General features: G+C 42.3%; 1 protein-coding gene and 1 long non-coding RNA gene across 3 annotated transcripts; one reads left to right on the top strand and one right to left on the bottom strand.

Annotated features, from left to right (window-relative positions):
• Positions 1-6802: 6802 nt before the first annotated feature.
• On the top strand, positions 6803-12698 carry BCL10 (BCL10 immune signaling adaptor). 2 transcript variants are annotated; one of them, XM_081914786.1, is made up of 3 exons: positions 6803-7031; positions 9371-9659; positions 10286-12698. In XM_081914786.1, the coding sequence occupies exons 1-3, from the start codon at positions 6972-6974 to the stop codon at positions 10642-10644; spliced, it is 708 nt and encodes a 235-aa protein (XP_081770912.1). In that variant the 5' UTR covers positions 6803-6971; the 3' UTR covers positions 10645-12698. The 2 variants fall into 2 exon arrangements, with proteins under 2 accessions (XP_081770912.1, XP_081770911.1); XM_081914785.1 differs by having other exon boundaries at positions 6804-7043.
• LOC309371792 lies at positions 11056-14510 on the bottom strand. The gene is made up of 2 exons (XR_014169288.1): positions 11797-14510; positions 11056-11764 (listed from the first exon to the last, which is right to left on the bottom strand). It is a non-coding gene; the product is annotated as an uncharacterized lncRNA (long non-coding RNA).
• Positions 14511-15536: the final 1026 nt, after the last annotated feature.

Below are 15536 nucleotides of genomic sequence, written 5' to 3'. Positions count from 1 at the left end.
TTGTTGTTTTCCTGCACCAGCTCCAGGCTAATACAGCATATTGCCCCCCTCACCTGGCAATGGGGCCAACATAGGATCCAGCTTAGCTTAGCTTTGCTTGGACCCTTTGGTAGCCTCCAAAATATTTGGAGAGAGGTTAGAGTCCTCATGAATCAGTGGCTATCTGCTCCACCAATAGAGAAGACTGCACTTCATCCTAAACTCCTCCCAGCCATCAGCTTTGATGGGTTGGGATGGTTCCCTAAGTCTAACAAACAATGGACCCAATCCATAGTTTATAAAAGCAAAATATTCTCAACTATTATATTGGTAATGCTTAACATTTATATAGCAATGTCCACACTACTTTAATAAACCATTATTGCAGTCCTTAACAACCATCCTGTAAGATGGGTCTGTGTTATTATCCCCTTTTTGTAGGTGAGGGTGCAGGTAGGGATGTTTGATAAATTTGATTTATTGCAGATTCTAATTTGATCAGTGCCTCCCAGACTTCTGTAAGAAGAGAATATAGCCACCCAGAGCGGCTTGAGTACTACTATTATTATTATTATTATTATTATTATTATTATTATTATTATTATTATTATTATTACCTTTGGTTTTAACATGCTCTGAATTATGCAACACGGTGCTTAATTTAAAAGAACAGAGCAAAATGCAGTTTAAAATCGTATTTTGATATAAAATAGTGCATAAATGTGAATGCTGTTGAAAAAACACAGAAAAAACACAGGTCAATATTGAAAATGCAAAGCACAAATAACTGGCCACCGTATCTTCTTTGGTGTGCTCAGGTGGAGATAATTTGCAAGATCATGATGAGCACCTCAACCCCCAGATCCTGCATCTCTCCTGTTTCCACTTATTCTAACACTTTAAAAAGGTAAAGGTACCCTCCTGACTGTTAGGTCCAGTCGTGGACAACTCTGGGGTTGCGGTGCTCATCTCGCTCTGTAGGCCGAAGGAGCCAGCGTTTGTCCGCAGGCAGCTTCTGGGTCATGGGGCCAGCATGACTAAGCCGCTTCTGGCGAAACCAGAGCAGCACACGGAAATGCCGTTTACCTTCCCGCCGGAGTGGTACCTATTTATCTACTTGCACTTTGATGTGCTTTTGAACTGCTAGGTGGGCCACCACTAATCACTGGTGTGTCATTTGTAAGTACTTGAACCTAACTGGAGCTCTTGTGAAGCAGAGAGTCGAGAAGGAGAAACATCCATGAAGAGGTGCCCTAAAGTCGCAATGTTTCATCAGCTTCCCTGTGGCTTGATTTCATGTGGTATCTTTTGAACGAGGCAGCATCTTGTGCTAAGTTGGGAGAACTTTGCAGCTCAGCTCTACAAATATTGACTTGGAGGTAAATCCCACTGTGATCGATTGAACTTACTCTGTGTGTAGGATTGCTTCTTTAAAGAGAGGATAATGCTCTTACATTTTTTAAAATGGCAAAACCATCTAGGTTACAGAAAGAATAGTTATATTATTGTTCTACGTATATTGCTTATATTTTTATACCTGCACTTGATTAGTATATATGATAATATTAAAACGTGTGTGTGTGTGTCTAAAAAAGAACAGCATATAGAGGATATATTTAGAGAGAAGGGTTTTTCACAGTATTGTAGTACCATCTAGTGACAGCTGGAGGCTGGTATGACTATTAACATGCAACATTAAAGCCTACATGTAACATTTACCATAGTATAAATCAGATTACATTAATACAATATATAGATTTGTATTTATTTATTTGTGTGTGTGTGTGTGTGTGTGTGTGAATGAATCCATCCATCCATCTATCTATACACACAGACACACACATATACAAATAGTTGATATATTACAGTAAAGGTTGCATTAACCACTTGCTGGAAACTGCAGGAGGACAGAGTGCTCTTGTGCTTGGGTCCTGCTTGTGGGTTTCTCAGAAGCATCTAGTTGGCTATTGTGAGAACAGGATGTGGACTAGCTGGGCCACTGGCCTGATCCAGCAGGCTATTCTCATGTCTGCTTTATTCATATTTAGATTTATTTATTAATTAATCACTTTACCTTCATGGCTGAATGGTCGTTTTTTAAATCCTGCCTGCCAGCCTTAACGCGAACCCTGAGCTTTCCAAACTGTGTGTCGCGACACATCAGTGTGTTGGCTGCAATGTGTAGGTGTGTTGTGTGAACTCTCCTCTTGGGGCTGGAAAGGGGTTAGTTTAACCTCCGGTTTGCTAGTAAAACTGAATTACTGCGTCGTGAAATGATGCATGTCTAAAAAGTGTGTCACCAACATGAAAAGTTTGGAAAGCTCTGTTCTAACCACTATACCAGGGATTGACCATATAAGCGTGATTTTAGCTAATTTGGCACAGTTTTATGAATATGTAAGGCACAGGTGTAACACACGGGGCCCATGATCAGAATCTCCCACATATTTATTTTTTTAAAGTTAAATAGTAGCTGGGTATGTATGTGTTGGATTGGGACTGCAGTACTGCAGCTAATATTGCACAGGTGCAATGTTTTTGCCCTCTACAACTAAAAACACTTGGAGATTGGTGATTTCAGTTGGGGACTGGTATATTGCTGTGTTCCCTTGCCATCCAATATGCAGGGTTTTTTGCTCAAGTTCAGAATGGTTATTTCAAGGAGGGAACAAAATTGTATCCCAACTGACCAGAGATCCTTGCCTACCTTCTGCTGTAATACATGGGTTTGGCTTTCCTGGGGAAAGATGCCCTGCAAGCATTTTTCCGCATGGCAACTGTTCTCTGCCACAATGTGGTCTAATCGATGAGATTGATCTAGGCAGGCTCAACCTGTGGGGTATCATTCTTCCACTGATAAGAACATATGAAGCAGTCTTATGCCAAGGAGGCTTCTGCTGGGTTCGCTATAACATTGTAAAGAGGAAGGTAAAAGGTGAGCGGTAAAAGATTGCAAAATTGCTTTCTGCAAATTCCCATCTTGGCCCGTGGAAGACAGTCCCCTTGCGGAAAGATGAGTTTTGCATTAGGGAGTAAATCAAAAACAGCAGGTCCATTTCACGATGCAGAAGCCGAGTTAAATGTGGAAGGAAACAGACAACAGCCATGGCAAAAGCAGGGATGAATGCTGTTGCCACATTTCCAAGAAAACATCTCTGGCAGAACAGTAAAAGGTAATAAATGTTACATGCATTTAGGAAGACATTTGCATGCACGATGTGTTTTTTCCCTTAAAAGTCTGCTGCCTATTTCAAGGTGACCTTTGAGGATTGCGAGCCAACAGAAGTTCAGATTGTCAAGGATTAATCATGCGACTGCAAGAGGAAAGGAGTGGTAATAAAACCACTACCTGCACAGCAGAGAGAGCTGAGAAGAGAACTAGAGTCAAGAGCTATGAACGTCACATGTAGATGACCTGGATACAGCAATCATTCTGAGCGATCTCCTTTCAGAGCTCGTTTAGAAGGAAGAGAGAAAAATCTTCCTCTTCCTGATAAGGAAAACTGATTTCATCAACTGACAGCTTACACGGAGAGAGAGTTTCTCAGATATGGTATCAAAGGAGGGGGCAGGGGGAGGCTGTGTGTTACAAGACTGAACGTGGTTCCTGGTTGCTAGTTCCTTACTCAACACAGAGGTACACAACACAAGCAGCTTCAACAAGTATGCACATAATTGCACCAAATCATCAACACGATGACTTGAGATGATATCTCTTTCAGCATTGTCTCCTACCCTAAGCCTTGTTTTTGTGCCATGGATTCATAGAATTGTAGACTAGGGTCATCTAGTCTGATCTCCTGCAACGCAGGAATCTTTTGCCCAACATGGGACTTGAACCCGTGATGTCCACAAGTTCCAGTGCTAGGAGAGAGAGAAACTTCTCTAGCCACTTTCTCCATGCATACACTTCTATCACGTTGCCTCTTTCTCTACAATGAAGGTGGAAATTTCAATCTAGTAGCTATAAATTTAAAGTAATGCTGGAAATGATTGGGGGGTGGGGAGAGATTTGTTGGGGTGAAAGTGTTAAACAGCAGAGACCTCTAGTGGGCACTCAATAATTAGCACTGCCTCAAATTTGCTTCAGCCTTGTATCTCCCATAGTTTAGTATAACGGTCAGTATTTTGAAGGAAGGTTGACATTATCAAAAACATGTTTTACTTTTGTGGAAAAAACAATCTCCACCATCTACTAAAAATGGTTTCTGGGGTTTTTCCTGTGGTTATTCTGTCTCTCACAGCTACACTAAACCTACCATTAAAATTATGGACTGGTCATTTCTTCGTCAGGGGGCAAACGGGCAAATTTAGCAGGGGATAAAATACTTTTTTCACTCACAGTAATATAATAATATGACAATATTATATTATTACTGCTAGCCTCAGACTATAGTGAAGAAAGTATTATTACCAGTGCAATCCTACTCACATGACTACTCAAAAATAAGTCTAACTGACTTAAATGGATACAGGATTAAGGCCTTACAAGTAGGCATACAAAGGGAAATCCCACAATAGTTTCCTCAGGTAGTTCTGTGTTTCCCATATTTGTTAACATTAGCTAGCTAAAATGAACATCTATTTAAAGCAGTGTTTCCCAACCTTGTGCCTCCAGCTGTTTTTGGACTACAGTTCCCATCATCCCTTGCCACTGGTCTTGCTAGTCAGGGATGATGGGAGTTGTAGTTCAAAAACAGCTGGAGGCACAAGGTTGGGAAACACTGATTTAAAGGGTCTTTTCACAAGTGATTACTTTGATAGAATGATAGAATGTGACTGTAAAAAAGGGAGGAAAGAAACAAAGAAAGAAGAAACTAAAAAACACGTCTCTCTTAAAAATAGCTTCAGGGCCTGACTAGATCAACCATAAGAGGCATATAGTGTGATGGTGTCACAAAAGGTTAGCTATTTAATTCATAATGTAATTTATTGTTGTATATTTGCTGCCAGAGGGATGAGAGTTGTCTGTGAGATTTGTTGTCTCAGGTGGAATGAAGACGTACAGTACAGTACAATTCTTACAGATTTTTTACAAGGGATCCTATTAAAATTACCTTCAAATTATAGTTCATGCTTGTACCTGTGGACTGAATAATAATAATAATAATAATAATAATAATAATAATAATAATATATTATTATTTATACCCCGCCCATCTGGCTGGGTTTCCCCAGCCACTCTGGGTGGCTTCCAACAGAATAGTAAACTACAATAGTCTATTAAACATTAAAAGCCTCCCTAAACAGGGCTAGCTTCAGATGTCTTCTAAAAGACTGGTACAGTGGTACCTCTGGTTGCGAAGGGGTCCTTTCTGGAGCCCTGTTCGCAACCTGAAAGGAACGCAACCCGCGTCTGCGCACACACGGGTCATGATCCGCCACTTCTGCGCAGGCGTGTGATGTCATTTTGCGTGTGTGTGCATGTGTGAGCAGCAAAACCCGGAAGTAACCCTTTCTGGTACTTCCGGGTCACCGCAAGACGCAACCTGAAAAGATGTAACCTGAACTAAACGTAACAAGAGGGATGACTAGTTGTTTTTCTCTTTGACATCTGGTGGGAGGGCGTTCCACAGGGCGGGTGCCACTACCGAGATTCACTGCCCCCAAAAACACGAATCTAAGACATGCATCCCAAAGAATTTGCATTATTTTGTACAGATTCCCAGCAAAACCACTATAAAATTAGAGGTCGTTTCCATATCGATAGACCAGACTGGGAAAATCACAGGTGTGGCACAGGTTCCTGGCACCGTCATGGTGCAAAAACATGATTACAGGGCGTGGATCCTCACAGAATACTTGGGATTTTCTCCTGGCATCTCCCCAAACCTGAGTGAAGAAAAAGGTTACACCCGTGTCCTTGGACTTTACAGTAAAAATAACACTATGGCACCAGTATGGAGCTTAAGGACAGATCCTCACACATCCTCCGAATTTTTATATGTGATTCCAGCAAACCACCATCAAATCACAGAGCACATCTGCGTCCATGTATATTATGCAGTTTGATACAGAGGGTGTGTCTGTCAAACACAAATTCTTAGGGATTTATGCCTTGGGTTCACGTTTTTGTGCCATGAAGCAGCAGATCCATGATTGTACTGTGCAAGTCTATGGATGTAGATCAGGCTTCCTCAACCTCGGCCCTCCAGATGTTTTGAGACTACACTACAATTCCCATCATCCCTGACCATTGGTCCAGCTAGCTAGGGATCATGGGAGTTGTAGGCCAAAAACATCTGGAGGCTGAGGAAGCCTGATGTAGACATAAACTAATGGTGAATAAATTAACAAATGATTTTTCTGTGCATGTAACAAATGAGTATTCTAAATTGTAAAACAGAACCTTCCTGGTTCTGTGAGAAAAGCGAGGTGTAGATAACTATAGAAAGAAGAATAACAACATTAATAACGCAGCCAAAATAAGCACAAAAAGACCAGGCAGAAACGATTAGCAATAGTTAAAGGGCGCTGCCACGATTAATGCTAGGGAGCGGAACTTCAGCTAATTATTTTTTATTGATTTACTTTTTTGGAGGGGGGGCAGTTGCCTAGATAGATAAGATTAAGAGTTCAGCGTTGCCTCTTTCATCTCAGCGTTATGGGCTCGAACTCCACGTCGGGCAAAAAGATTCCTGCGTTTGCAGGGGGCTTGGACTTGGGTGGCCCCTGGCGGTCCCTTCGAATGGTATGATCCTGCGATTTGGGAGGAAGGCAGCAGTGTCCGGAAGGGCGCGCGTGCCTGCGCCAACTGTAAGCCTTGTGCGCGGTCTCTCGCCACGGCCGGCGGAGAGTGGGCGTGGCCTCGAGAGAGGTGGGCGGGGCTTCTCCCCACCCCGGCGCCGGAAGCTTCGGCATCTCCCCGGGGGAGTCGGGCTCGAAGGGCCGCTGAGGAAGAAGGGGGCAGCGGCTCCCTTCTCTTCCCCTCCTCCCTTTCTTCCCTTCCCTCTCTCGCCCTCTCACCGTCGCCCTCCGAAGCCGTTTCCGCCATGGCCGACTCTGGGCTCCCGGCTGCCGGGCGGCCGCTCACCGACGACGAAATGGCGGAGGTGAAGAAGGAAGTAAGGACCGCGAGAACGGGGAGAGGAGCCTCTGCCCCTCCAGACACGCGGGGCGGGAGGGAAAGCGGGGGGGGGGGTATTCGTATCGTGTGAATGGAAAAGCGTGTCGTGGGAAATGGGGACAGCGGTGGGGAGGGGTAAAGCTTTTGGGGAGGGGGCGTGTGGCGGGGTGCTTGTTTATAAGGCAGTGAATGCCGAGGCTGCCGTGTTCTCTAAAAGCAAAAGGCGCTGGGTTGTTTATGGCTCCTCTGTGCCAAGATTCCCGCCTTTTTGTTTGTCTGTTTCTCTCCTGGAAAAGGGGAGATGCCTTTTCCTGCCTCTGGGATGGGCGTAGTAGCTGCTGTCCTCCCCCCCACACACACACCAGATCAATAAAAATAAATAAAAATACTTAGCTCATGGAGGGCCTGCCCCATCCCCACTGACCAAAGTCTGCCCCCCCCCCACTACTCCCAACAAAACCCCCATGCTATGTAGCAAGAGGGTGAGAAGGAGGAAATGCATACCTGCGGATGCCTTGGATAAGATCCTGGCTCTGGCCTGTAAGATGGATATTGTCCTGGGGTAATGGTGTGAAGATCATATGCCCTTTTAAAATGTGGGGCTTTTGGGGGGTGGGGTAGTTATTGGGTTGTTTTTATTTTGATTGTGTATTTTGAGGTTTTGTATTTTGTATTTTATTCTGTGAACCACCTGCCCCTGAGACCTCTGGGTATAGGGTGGTATATAAATTCAGTTGACCATAATAATAAGCATAATGGAGGTTTCTGTATTCCTTTCACCACCGCCACCCCTTCTACTCTTGGTCCCCAGTGCACCCCCCCCCTCCCAGGGGTGCCGACTTGAATAAAATATTAGGTGGGGGGAGCCAGGTAAGCCTCGCCCACACACAATGGATCGCATGATGTGGAACTCACACGCTGCTTGAATGGCCATATCCATCAACTTTTTGGGGGGGGGCTGGCCCCCTTAAATATTTTATTGGGGGAGGGGTGAAGAGACCCCAGCCCATTTGAGTTGGTTGCTTCTGTTCACCCACCCCACTGCTCAACCTGCATCGGAAGGGCTGTATTAGAACGTAAAATATACTGTATTAGGTGAGAGCTGTGAGTAAGGACAATCGCAGTTCCCAACAGTGAGGCATGTTCTCACAGGAATGTCACTGTTGGGGGGCAGGGAAGGTTGTTCTCTGAATTGCAGAAAAGTCTCTGGGTGAGTGCCCTTTGGTGTCCTAGAAGAACATTAAAAAGGAGGAAGGAAGGTCCACTAAATTGCATGCATTCTGCCCCCGTTTGTAAATTTCTACGTAGGAGTTTCTCTTGGAGTGTTTATAGGAATTCCCCTCTTTTGTTTCTGAGCTTGACACATGTATGAGTCAATAAAAGTAGTTCTTGCTAGTTCTATTTTTTCCTGCTATGAAGTCCACATACTGTGTGTGGAATATACCATGTTTGTTCAGAATCATAAATCTCTCTCAGTACGTTATTACTTTATGCTGGGCCAGAGGGTAATAACAGTTTATGTTCATAGCAGTAGTGTAATGACAAATTTAGGAAGTGCAGGTCCCTTCATGATGTCACAGCCACTCCTCTTCTTAGATTGCACCATAATATACGTAATTATATAGTAATAATTTGGGATGCATTGCAATCATCAATACAGATCTCCATTTGTTGCTTTTCAGCTAGATACATTTTTTTATGTGCATGTATACAAATAAATGATTTGGAGTGCTGCAAGATTTTATTTCACAGTGACTTTCCTCCAAGTTCCATTGTACTTAACAGAATTTGAGCACCATTCTCTTGAACTTGAAGCACTTTGTGTTTTCAGTGTTCCTAAATGCTAAGCTTTGGAGTATACGCCTCAGCTTTATTTCCATGAACCTTCACCCGAGTGACCCTAGGAGCCAATCTTCAGAGGCTGACTTTCCTCCTTTCAATTGGATTGGCTCCAGTGTGCACAAAGGGTGAGAAGACCTCTTCTCAGTGGCTAAAAAAATCCCCTTTCATGCTGATTGGGGAGCTCTAGAATACTAAAGAGAGAAATAGCTGAAACACCTTTGGTAACCCCTTGCTGGCAATTTCCTTTTTGTTTCTGTAGTCAACATACAAATACTTTACCTTAACTTGAAACATCTGATTCCTTTCTGGGGTGTGTGTGTGTGTGTGTGTTGGTCAATGATAGCGATTGATGAAATTTGTTACAATTTGAAAGCTAGGATGAGTATTTGAATGTGCACCAAGAACTACCACACATATATTCATAGCACAACATACAAGATGAAAAATTCATCTGTTGCTAACTTTGTCATTTCTTCTTGCTAGGTTTTGGAACGATTGCGCCGCTATCTGTGTGACAAAATAATTGCAGAAAGACACTTTGATTATCTACGTTCAAAAAAAATACTCAGCAGAGAGGACACTGAAGAAATCTCTTGCCGATCTTCAAGTAGGAAGAAAGCTGGGAAGCTGCTGGATTACTTAGCAGAACATCCCAAAGGACTAGATGCACTAATAGAATCTATTAGATGGGAAAAAACACAGACCTTCCTGTTAGAAAAGATAACCGATGCTGTCTTGAAGGCAAAAAATGAAAAACTGGAAAGCCTCAAAGGTAAATGGAATAACATGCATTTGAATCTATTCCAAAAGGTTTTGTAAAAATTAATTTTCATGCAACCTGCTTCTGTGTGTGTTTGCTCAAAAATGTGTTCCACTGATTTCGAGGGACTTATGTCAGGTAAAACTTCAGTTTTCAGCTGCGGGTTTTGGTCCTCTTTTTGTACTTACGATGAATAAACCCAAGGCACAAGCTACTGACCAGAATTAGTTTGGTCAAAGTCAGGTGATAGTGTGGGGGTGGGGGTGTCCTTTGGAAAGGGGATATGTGGAAGAACTGAATATGTTTCTATTTGAGTGTTTCATGTCTGGCCTGGGTAATTGCATTGGATTATATTGGTAATTGGTTTCTGCCTTTTAATTTTACCTCTTAAGAACCTGCTGTATCAGGCCAATGGCCCATCTACTGCAGCATCCTGTTCTCACAGTGGTCAACTACATGCCTCTATACCTGAGGATTGGAAAGTGGTCAATGTAACACCAATTTTTAAAAATAAGAACCAGTACTCGTAACACCGCATGCATGGACTCAAGAGGCAGTGTTGTAGACTTAAAAAAACGAACAAACCACCACACTATGTAAACTGTATGCAAATGATACATTTTATGTCTTTATTACAGGCTTGAACTGTAGCAACTGCATGGCTTCAGGGTATGACCAATCGAACAATCTCTCTAGATCACAGTCGAATGAATCTAATCTCTTTGAGAAACAAAAAGACAGAGAAACCACCTACCTTCATCCGGAAGAGTTTAGTACATCTGCTTTTGTATCCGCCGCTTCTCTTCATTCAATGAATTTGCCGATTACTGAGGTTGGAAGTACGGAAAACTCTGTTTTCTCAGCCACGCTTCCCGGCCCTGGAGATTCTGGAGCCCCGCCTCTTCCGCCGCAATTGCAAAATGAACAAGAGGAAACATGTACGACTTCGAGTGACAGTCCTTTCCTGCCTTTAAGATCCCGCTCTCTTCTTCCGTAGCGATACTTTTCCTTGAGTACTATCATGCTGGATGCCTTGAACAGTTTTGGGTGGTGGGAAAAAAGTCTCTAACTGTAAAGTCACAATAGATCAAGAAATAGCTTGATAGCTCACCGCATCTTAAAAGTTTTTTTTTTTATAAAAAAAAAATCTGAACTGTTTCCCCCATTAATTCATATTTTAAATGTTCGTTTGTATGCTTTTATTGATTTTTTTTTTTTGCAGTGTAAAAGCTTTTAAATGGTATTTTCTATTCAAAAACAATATAGGCAAAATGATGCTGAATTGAACATTTTAAGGAGGTTTTTCCTACTGTTTTCTATATGCACTGTCTGCATAAAATTCACACCGAGAAAGCATAATTTGATCCTCTTTTGCATCGTAAGAGCAATTTAATCTGGTGATTTTGCGGGGCTTGCTGATTCCTGAGAACTTCTTAGTTTTCTCCCAACTTACATCAATTCGTGCTGATGAAGTGTCATGAGGAGGGAAGCTTGCACCGAGGAAAGTTTTGAGATGAACATAGTAGTCATGAATGAGGGTGGTGAGTCTTACATCTCACTGGTGTTGGCATTACATTGGTAAGTTCTGCTTGGTTACTATTGACAGGAAGTAAAGAAGCCTCGGAACATAGGGAGACGTATTCTTTGGTTTGCAACCCAAGTATACGATTGTTTTGTAATGTATCATGGTGCGCCTCCCTTCTCCAGTTTTTGTGTGACATCAACAAATTCCTGGCTGTAGGGTTAAGTGCCTTCTTTTGGAGTAAGACATGATCTTCTGAGTAATACTCTATTGCTGCTGATCTTCAAAAGCAATTAAGTGTGCACTTCACAAATCAAATTCATTTTTATTCACTATCAAAACATTAACTTTCTAGGCATTTTACTTCGTTTTAGTATATATGCCCTGGGCTCCTTTATAATACTGAATATATATCTAAAATTAACAGCTTAATTACTCTCTCAAAGTGAAACAGGTTGTCACAAATATGAATTCCCTGCAAGCCACTAAAGGGATTTATTGGTGCTAACTAACAGGGAAAAGATGCAGCAAAAGAAAATGGCAGTAAAGAGGGGCCTTGGTTTCCTGCGAACTTCCAGGATTTGCCATTTTTAAACTTTTTTCTAAAAGTTTTTCTACTCATAATACTATTTTTTTCTAAACCTCTTTTCTGTTCTAATACAATTGTTGCTTAGCTTTACTAAAGATGCGTACTTCTCAACATTTGCGAACGTACAAGTAAACGAACATGATAGTCTTTTAAATTCCAGATGTATACACTTTAAAAAGTATTTGCGCTCTGGGCATTATCAGGGATATAGTGTGTTTTTTGCTGTCTTCTGTAGTAACAGTATGTAGTAACAGTATGTCTACCCTAAACCTCAGGGAAGCAGTGCCTTTTTTATATCCAGTCAAAAAAAAGTTGTCTCAGAAATGCCAACGTATTGAAATGTGCCTGCATTTTTCTTTCACAAGCCCTTGGATTAAAACGTGCAATAAATTACACTAATTTACAGTCTGTTCCTATGCATGTTCACTCAGAAGTAAGTCCCACTGTATTAGGATTACAGGCAAATATTTTAAGAACATTTGATCTGATGGTAATGGGTCAATTACACTGGTCACTGTCTGCAGAACACAGTAGATCTTAAGCACAAACTGATCTGGTGGTGGTTCTGTCGCAGTGTATTAAGTACTTGCTTGCCATGTAACTTGCCTGAACTCAAACTTCCATGCTGGTGATTTACAGGGCATTAAGTTCCTTTATATGATTACCTTACTCTAGATGTTGCTGTGTTAAACAAAACCTTGTATTCACACAACTGTGAACTTAACATTTAATATTGTGTGATGTTTTCCCCTGAAAAGTTTTATGGCTTTCTAGATTTTGAAATTGCACTAGGGTTTATTCCTCTCCCAAGCATGTGATCCCATATAATCCAAAATTTACTTGTGTGGAAATTGCCACTATTTCTGTGACTATTTCTGACCATAATGTGTTCTACTGTGTAAATTGCGGACTGTTCACAACTGCTGTATTACCACCCCCCCACACCCTAAAAAAAGGTACAACCAGTGTAAAACAATACTGAACTGAAAAAATTGTTTGGAAACTCTAAACTCAACTTTTAAAAAATATTTCTCTTGTAGAGTTTAACTTTTGAAACAAGCAATCTGAGAAGCATAAATGGTCATTAGGTGGGTTGTTGTTTTTAAAGTACACCTCACATGTGCTAAGCTTGCTTTCTATTCAGTGGCAGCTGTGTTCTTATTGGCTTTGCTGAGCAGCATTGTTCAAGGGTTGTTGACACCTGACAATAAAATACATTTAGAGCAGGTTATATCTTTGTGGTATTTCAGAATTGGAGGATCATTGTAGCCTTCAGCAGGTTCCTTTACAGCACTAGGCTCGTGATACATTAGCCATGATAATTAAAAGGAACATCCATGTTCAGAAGCCGTGTATTCTGCATGTTAGAGGCTTGTGTGTGTACAGCAATAGGCTAGTTGTTTTCATACTTGGCTTGTAAACTTCTGGGAAGAATCTGGTTGTCTGCTGTTAGAAAAAGTGCTGGAAGAGAGAGACCCTGGTCTCACACAATTCTTAATGTTTTGGTGCCCTGGGCAGAATATTTTTCTTCTAATATGATAATTTGTTTCTGCTTAATTCTACCCATAACTATCGGCCTAAGGCATTACTCTTAGGGGTGGGCTGAGATTGGTTTGGTCACAATTCTTTGTGTAACTTTGTAACTTTACATGAATACTATAGAAACCACAGTTGATGCTAGCCAAATGCCATGACAAATGCATTCTAGCAGATTGTTATGGTAATGCAAGAGTGTAAAATAACAAAAGCTTTACATCCAAGTAAGGCTATATGGCTACATAAGGCATGAACTCTAAGGTTATTTAATATGTTTGTAAATATATTTTGCACCAGAATACTTGTTGGGATAGGTCATCAATGAATTTGGCAGTGAGTGTTAAAATACTTTCTTCCTTCCCTGTAATGGCTTTTGTTGTCCTTGCAGTCAATTATGTAAAAATTAATTTTATAATGAAATAATGTTTTGACCATACTCTGCCTTTCTCTGTGTAATATAAGGTGAGAAATATTTGGGTGGAAGATATCAGTGTTTGAATGTGTGGCCGCTTTGGAAAATGGATGGCTGCCAAAGTTTGGATCGCCTATAGGTGACCAGAGTAAAATCTCAGCTGTTGATGATTGCTGGAAAAGAGAGGCTTTGGGATAGCTTTGGACCACACAGCTAGTACAAGGGTTTATAAGCCTCCAGTAATGTGATGCTCTTTGAATCTTAGTTTTTCCTTTAACTACAGGATTTTGAGTAACCAGGTCTGTGCTCTTTTTATATCCTGTTGCACACAGAATAATAAAGTCTTGCAGCATTTTACACATCAAATTGATTACAGCACAAGCCGTTGTGGACCAGAGTCCATTTCATCAGATGCATGCAGTGTGATCCTTGGTTTGCACGTGTGTTTATAAAGCATTGTGAGCTGCGCTGAGTGTAGTTCTGCTCAGCCAGGTACTTGGTGCTATACTAATACAGACTGGTGTGATGAGGCATTGCTGTGGTCCAGAGACACTCCCATCACAAAGAAACCCCTGTATCTTGGAGTGGGCCTAGATCATGGGTAGGCAAACTAAGGCCCAGGGACCAGATCTAGCCCAATTGCCTTCTAAATCCAGCCCGCAGACAGTCCGGGAATCAGCATGTTTTTACATGAGTAGAATGTGTCCTTTTATTTAAAATGCTTCTCTGGATTATTTGTGAGCCTGCCTGGTGTTTTTACATGAACAGAATGTGTGCTTTTATTTAAAATGCATCTCTAGGTTACTTGTGGGGCATAGGAATTTGTCCATTTCCCTCCCCCAAATATAGCCCAGTCCCCCACAAGGTCTGAGGGACAGTGGACCGGCCCCCTGCTGCAAAGGTTTACTGACCCCTGGCCCAAAGAGGCAGATTGGGGATGCCTGCAATGTACCATTCACCCTGCTGCACGAAATTGGCAGAGATTACATTGGAAGGAGCATTAGAAGAGCCTATTCTAGGCTTCCGTAGGATCTCTTGGCCTTTATGGCAACTTTGGGACTGTCAGGGACCCAACGCACAGAATGAGACAACTTTGGATTTGGTCTTTGCTGCGGGGGCAGAGGTGAGTGGTCTGATTGCAGCAGGGATTCCAAACAACTTTCCTGGTGAAGTTTCGACTCATTGTGACTGTTCTCCCTTTGGGATTGGAAGATCTATCTGCATGGTCTTCTGCAGACTCCTGCAGTGGAGAGAACTGGTGATAAGTGTTGAGGCCCTTTTCTCACTATGGAGAGGTGAGATGTGAAAGGACATCAATGCTATTGCTGCTGAGCACCCTCACCAACATAGTAGAGCCCACAATGCCATGGAAAACTAGGTAGCTGTGAGCAATGAAGCAAGATGTACAATAGCTAGAATGTTTGCTGATAATACTGGACCCATGGGTGTAAGCAGGATTTTTGTTGGGGGGGCCATGCCTTTTCTTAGGGGGGCAGAACCTCGGTGTCAGGGAACTGACATCTAAAGCGCCGGAGGCGCAAAGGCTCACTGAGGGTGAGAGAGCAGTAGCAGCGGAAGAGGGAACCAGTAGAGGGCGAGCAAGAACTCCAAGGGAAAGTGAGTCGGAGGGATGGCTCAGAGACGCTTCAAGCGAAACCAGTGGGGAGGTCTCAGGACCATGCTGGAGGGGCTCCGTCACAGGCAGAGGTTTGAAAGCCTGATCAAACTCTGAAAGCCTGATCAAACTCTGAGGGACTTGCATTTTACGCACAAGCAGCTCATCGTCCCATCACAGCAATCCGAAAGTCTCCGAAAGCCAGCTTGTGCAGG

Source organism: Podarcis melisellensis (genome assembly GCF_964234715.1).
Source record: "Podarcis melisellensis genome assembly, chromosome: 6".
In the NCBI taxonomy this organism is placed as follows: Eukaryota; Metazoa; Chordata; class Lepidosauria; order Squamata; family Lacertidae; genus Podarcis; species Podarcis melisellensis.
This window is presented reverse-complemented; position numbering and strand designations above follow the sequence as displayed.

Coding starts and splice junctions, on each gene's coding strand:
- BCL10 (XM_081914785.1), top strand. CDS start 6,972: ATGGCCGACTCTGGGCTCCCGGCTGCCGGGCGGCCGCTCACCGACGAC. Junction 7,044..9,370: donor TGGCGGAGGTGAAGAAGGAA/GTAAGGACCGCG, acceptor TCTTCTTGCTAG/GTTTTGGAACGATTGCGCCG. Junction 9,660..10,285: donor AAAACTGGAAAGCCTCAAAG/GTAAATGGAATA, acceptor TCTTTATTACAG/GCTTGAACTGTAGCAACTGC.